This window comes from Camelina sativa, chromosome 7 (assembly GCF_000633955.1).
Source record: "Camelina sativa cultivar DH55 chromosome 7, Cs, whole genome shotgun sequence".
In the NCBI taxonomy this organism is placed as follows: domain Eukaryota; kingdom Viridiplantae; phylum Streptophyta; class Magnoliopsida; order Brassicales; family Brassicaceae; genus Camelina; species Camelina sativa.
The window spans coordinates 7,686,245-7,692,244 of record NC_025691.1 but is presented as its reverse complement, the minus strand read 5'-3'; the positions used below and the strand labels follow the sequence as shown (position 1 = coordinate 7,692,244).

The 6,000-nt window shown below is 36.7% G+C and overlaps 1 protein-coding gene across 1 annotated transcript in view; it reads left to right on the top strand.

The window, feature by feature from the left end:
* Positions 1–4,123, top strand: part of LOC104700672 — an 8,130-nt gene extending 4,007 nt beyond the window's left edge. The window contains exons 11-15 of the mRNA XM_010416207.2: positions 236–969; positions 1,607–2,269; positions 2,677–2,790; positions 2,887–3,123; positions 3,870–4,123. Of these exons, the coding sequence (XP_010414509.1) occupies positions 236–969; positions 1,607–2,269; positions 2,677–2,790; positions 2,887–3,123; positions 3,870–4,123 (2,002 nt within the window). The remainder of the gene's footprint in view (positions 1–235; positions 970–1,606; positions 2,270–2,676; positions 2,791–2,886; positions 3,124–3,869) is intronic.

Sequence of the window (6,000 nt, the reverse complement as noted above, 5' to 3'; positions counted from 1 at the left end):
ATGAGAACTAGATGTGTTTATGTATGATATATTCTGCTTTTGGTTTCTTTCTTTTTCGCCCTTTTCTCCTATGCAGAATGCACATATTGTCGCTAAAAGTTCTCCTCCAAATGACAGCAACAGTCAGTCTGTTACCCTTCCTGCCGGAGCCTTGTGGTACACTGAATTCTTATGATAGTTTTTTTTTTCAATTGGTGTACCTGCTTTGTCTGAGAAACTTCTAACGGTTTTTCAGGGGAATGCATTCTTCAAGCCAGTCTTCAGTACCGAGTACACCATCTTCTAGGGAACCCTTAAGAGAGAAATCTGCTACAGTTCCATCTGCAGTTGCAACAAATCCCTCACAGATGTCTTCATCTTACAGTGATGAATTAAAGAAGCCAGCATTAGAGGATAATCGTACTGCACATGGAAATGCTTTGAAACCTCAAAACCTATTGGATGGTCAAACTGATTTTCCTGAGCTGTCCTTGTCTAATAGGACCCAGATCACTAATAGTAGGGAAGTAGTCTCTGCCAGTGTGGATAATAGTAGAGCTATTAGTGAGCCGTCGGATTGTACAGACTTTCCAGAACATACTTCTCAGCCTTGTAAATCCATGGTGTCTAATGGACACAAAATGACTAACAGAAGAATACAGAGTGTATGCAGCGATGCTGTGTCAGTGGCTGCAAATAGTGTTATAACAACAAGATCTGACAATTCTCATCTCAATCATGCTTCTGTAAAGTTGTCTCATACAGAAGTGTCCCAAGACCATCTACAGCGTTGTGTCAATGAGCCTAGAGAAGTTCAGCCATTACGGAAGTCTGGTAGAACTGACACAAATGAGGTTGTTGTCTTGAGAGCAGAAGTTAATGCAGGTACTGCTTTGACGTCTCAGTTGGTAACAGATCGGTATCCTGAAGCTGAGGATGATATATCATTGTTCAATAGACAAAGACTCAAGGATCCAGAAGTTCAGCCCAGTGGTTTACTACGCACGCTAAATTGTATGCAGCCTTGTTCATCCCAGTATAAGGCTGAGCATGATGAAACCAAGACTGTGTGTGGATCCTCCTATTCTGAAAGCAGAGGAAGTAATGTAGCACCCATCTCACATGGATATACCGAGATGCCACTTAGTAAGCCCAATCATTTGAACGGCAGTCTTGACCATTCTATTATGTTTCCTGACAAAGCAAAGGACACACAGCCAATTGGAAAGTGTTTCGTTGAGTCACAAGAAAATTCTAGGAATGAAATAGATGAAAGAATAATTGCAGATATAATGTCTTTAGATCTTGATGAATACTTAACTTCACCTCATAACTTTGCAAAGCTATATGGGGAAAGTGAAGAAGAGGCCAGATCTCTTAAGCTAGCCAGTTCCAGTAAAGTTGAGGATTGCCAATCCCGGTTTTCTTTTGCAAGGCAAGAGAATTCAAAGGATCAAGCTTTTGCTTCTTATAACTCCTTCAACCAGATCCCACCTGGCAGTGACTTATACCAGAATTCTACAGAACGACAGAGTGCCAATATGGGTATGTTTGGGACGTATAATGGTCTTTCATCCGGTTATCTTNATATCATTGTTCAATAGACAAAGACTCAAGGATCCAGAAGTTCAGCCCAGTGGTTTACTACGCACGCTAAATTGTATGCAGCCTTGTTCATCCCAGTATAAGGCTGAGCATGATGAAACCAAGACTGTGTGTGGATCCTCCTATTCTGAAAGCAGAGGAAGTAATGTAGCACCCATCTCACATGGATATACCGAGATGCCACTTAGTAAGCCCAATCATTTGAACGGCAGTCTTGACCATTCTATTATGTTTCCTGACAAAGCAAAGGACACACAGCCAATTGGAAAGTGTTTCGTTGAGTCACAAGAAAATTCTAGGAATGAAATAGATGAAAGAATAATTGCAGATATAATGTCTTTAGATCTTGATGAATACTTAACTTCACCTCATAACTTTGCAAAGCTATATGGGGAAAGTGACGAAGAGGCCAGATCTCTTAAGCTAGCCAGTTCCAGTAAAGTTGAGGATTGCCAATCCCGGTTTTCTTTTGCAAGGCAAGAGAATTCAAAGGATCAAGCTTTTGCTTCTTATAACTCCTTCAACCAGATCCCACCTGGCAGTGACTTATACCAGAATTCTACAGAACGACAGAGTGCCAATATGGGTATGTTTGGGACGTATAATGGTCTTTCATCCGGTTATCTTAAGGGAATAGATTATGTCACACAAAGGTCCACTCTGCCCTCATCCTATAACCCTACTTGTGAGTGTTGATTTCTCATCCTTCTAACCATTAGCTTCTAGACTTCTATGTAGTTTATATATTCTTATCTCATGTGCGTAATTATGCTGCAACAAACTGTTTATTTCGAGTTGATGGTCGTAAATTTGGATTTTCAAACACTGTCTAGTCCTGATCAAGAAATATTTTTGTGATATCATGTGCTAGTTCAAGCGTATCAGTATGTTAGGTGTTGAAACTGAATCTATTGGCTCTTGTATTTGGCATGTCTCACTGTTTGGAGTTATGTGTTTCTTGGTTACGGAAATATTATGCTTCCCGGATATTTTCTTAGGCACGTCTTACAAGCATGTCCGCCAGAGTGCCTACAAATTATTGGGATTGATGCATTGTGTAATCTTAATCAATCCTTTGTTTTTGTCTTGTAGCTGTTCCAAGAAGTCCGGTTTCAGCACCACCTGGATTTTCAGTTCCAAGTCGGCCTCCTCCTCCAGGCTTCTCCTCAAATGGGAGAGAACATCAGATTTTTGATGGTATTTCAGGTTAGTTTATAGTTCTATAAAGTCGATTGGGTTCTTATGATGTATCACATATGTTGGTGCTAGATAAGTTGGAACTTTTGTTCTCTTTATTTGTAGGAAATCATCGGTTTGCTGATTCAGCATCACTAGGTAATCCATATCAGCAGTCACTACCAATTGAAAATGTTCAATTTGTGGATCCTGCTATTTTGGCCGTTGGTCAAGGCTTTGAGAATGGAAGCCTAGATTACAGATCAAACTTTCAAGGAAACGCAAACATGTTTGGAAACGCGGCAAAGCTCCAACAACACCAACAAGCGGTAATGCAGAGTCCTTTATCTACACATCAAAACTGTCGATTTACTGATTCACTGGGAATGGCACCAAGGCTTATAGTTCAATCTCAAGGCAATAACATACTGTCTAGAAACCTGGCCTTGCCTAATCTTAATGGTCACTGGGATGGGTTGATGATGAGTAATGAGATCCAAACTCGAAACAGACTCCAAAACGAGAAACTTGTTGGGTCAGCAAATTGGATCCCCGGTTACAATGGGACGTTCAGGATTTGAACACCATTTGTCAGAATCAGTGAGCTTCTTGGTCTGCCTTTGGTCTGTGACTGATAACCATCATCAGTCTGGTCCCTTGAATCCTCTTCTGGTTACTTAGAAAGGTGGTTGTAAAAAAAGCTCTAGGAAGGTTTTTATTGGTTTATGAATTTTATAACATTTCCTTTTGGTTTTAAAATGTCAAATATGGATTTTTAGAAGGTTTCATAAGATTTTGTCTTTCTCTCAAAATTTGCATATCAAAACCAAACTAATTAGTCGACTAGTTAACATGGATCATGCCAAAACAGTTAAGATAAACACTTATTAAATAACACTAAATGTGCTTTTGTGTTCTGGCAAAACATATGAATTAGTAAACAAAGTGAGATGGTTTGTTTTTTTCTTAGTATTCTATTACCCCAACAAAATCCTATATTAGTTTNGTTGGTCAAGGCTTTGAGAATGGAAGCCTAGATTACAGATCAAACTTTCAAGGAAACGCAAACATGTTTGGAAACGCGGCAAAGCTCCAACAACACCAACAAGCGGTAATGCAGAGTCCTTTATCTACACATCAAAACTGTCGATTTACTGATTCACTGGGAATGGCACCAAGGCTTATAGTTCAATCTCAAGGCAATAACATACTGTCTAGAAACCTGGCCTTGCCTAATCTTAATGGTCACTGGGATGGGTTGATGATGAGTAATGAGATCCAAACTCGAAACAGACTCCAAAACGAGAAACTTGTTGGGTCAGCAAATTGGATCCCCGGTTACAATGGGACGTTCAGGATTTGAACACCATTTGTCAGAATCAGTGAGCTTCTTGGTCTGCCTTTGGTCTGTGACTGATAACCATCATCAGTCTGGTCCCTTGAATCCTCTTCTGGTTACTTAGAAAGGTGGTTGTAAAAAAAGCTCTAGGAAGGTTTTTATTGGTTTATGAATTTTATAACATTTCCTTTTGGTTTTAAAATGTCAAATATGGATTTTTAGAAGGTTTCATAAGATTTTGTCTTTCTCTCAAAATTTGCATATCAAAACCAAACTAATTAGTCGACTAGTTAACATGGATCATGCCAAAACAGTTAAGATAAACACTTATTAAATAACACTAAATGTGCTTTTGTGTTCTGGCAAAACATATGAATTAGTAAACAAAGTGAGATGGTTTGTTTTTTTCTTAGTATTCTATTACCCCAACAAAATCCTATATTAGTTTAATGCAAGATATTTTATAAATTTGCAAGAGACATCTCCCCTTTGATTCGATTACACAATAAATAACAATTTGTTTTTAAGGATTGGACCCATTATGTTTTTCACAATCGTCTCACGTTGTCTCATTTTGTGCCACTAAAAAACTACAATTGTTTATATTTAGGATTCTTCCGACAATGTAGGTCATCATTCGTATTTATTTTCCTTTTATGCATTTGTTGCCTTTGTTCCTCCTGCTGACTACCTTATATACCCTACGCAATTTCATACTAGTACATGCTTAATAATAAATCTCCCATCGATGTATATTTAGTACCCGGTCTGCTCAGAAATTGGTCATTTACTCATCGTATTTAATTTGATAGAAACTATTCCTTATCTTTTTTATTTTTGCTTCCCCAATTTGCTTGAGCGTAGAAAACGTTGTTACAATCTGTGCTTTCAGATTTTGTCGTGTCCACAATTCACGCCCTTCTATAGTTTGGATGGATTCTTCTTACTATAGTACTTTTGTATTACCCTCATTTAGTCATTTAAGGTTTATGTGCTTTAACTTTTCATGGATAGTGCTACCATCTATTGGATTTATTTTTATAATCCTAGTTAGAGTACTAGGTTAAAAAAAATCGCATTCCGCTTCAAATTATCGAGATATTAATAAGATAAGATCTAAATTTTTTTTTTAATTAGATTTAAAAGACCGTAAAATATAAAATAAAAATTTTGGTATTACACGATTTAACCATATTTTTCTCCATTTCAAATTAGTTATCGTTCAAGGTTTTTCACACATATTAAAAAGTACTCTGTATTTAATTTTTCTATTTATCATAGTTAGTGTATTTTATTATTTGATATCATCAATTAATAATAAGTTAAAAGAATATAAATAAAATTGAAAAACCTGTAAAAAAAACTTTATTAGAAACATAAAACACGAAATATACAACATCAAGATGTCAAATCATTTTATCGGATATTAAATTAAACCATTAAACTTTGGTTCATTCTTAATTGAGCTAGCCCAAATATAGCCAAACAAACACAATAGAGTAGTGATCTTCTTAAGAAAATTAGCGACAGACTAATCCTTTTAATGTGAATGTCAGTATGTGACTCCACATGCACATCATAAGAACAATTCTTTGTTCGATCAATGGTCAAGTTAAGATAGTGGTATTCCTGTTTTATTCTAAAAGAAGGATAATAATATTGTTTAAAGAAACATGTGAGTTTTTAGATTTACTGATAAAGGCATAGGATACGAGTCATAGCCTCTCATAGGAAAGGACCATTTTTGGAATAATAATTTAGTTTCTTAAGACATCACATCTTTTTTCTTTTCTTTTTTTTATAACCAAAGACATCACATCTTACTGAATGAATATCATTTTACATTACCCCGAACGGTAGATAGACTTAGAGATTTGATTTGACAGAACAGGAGGGATTGG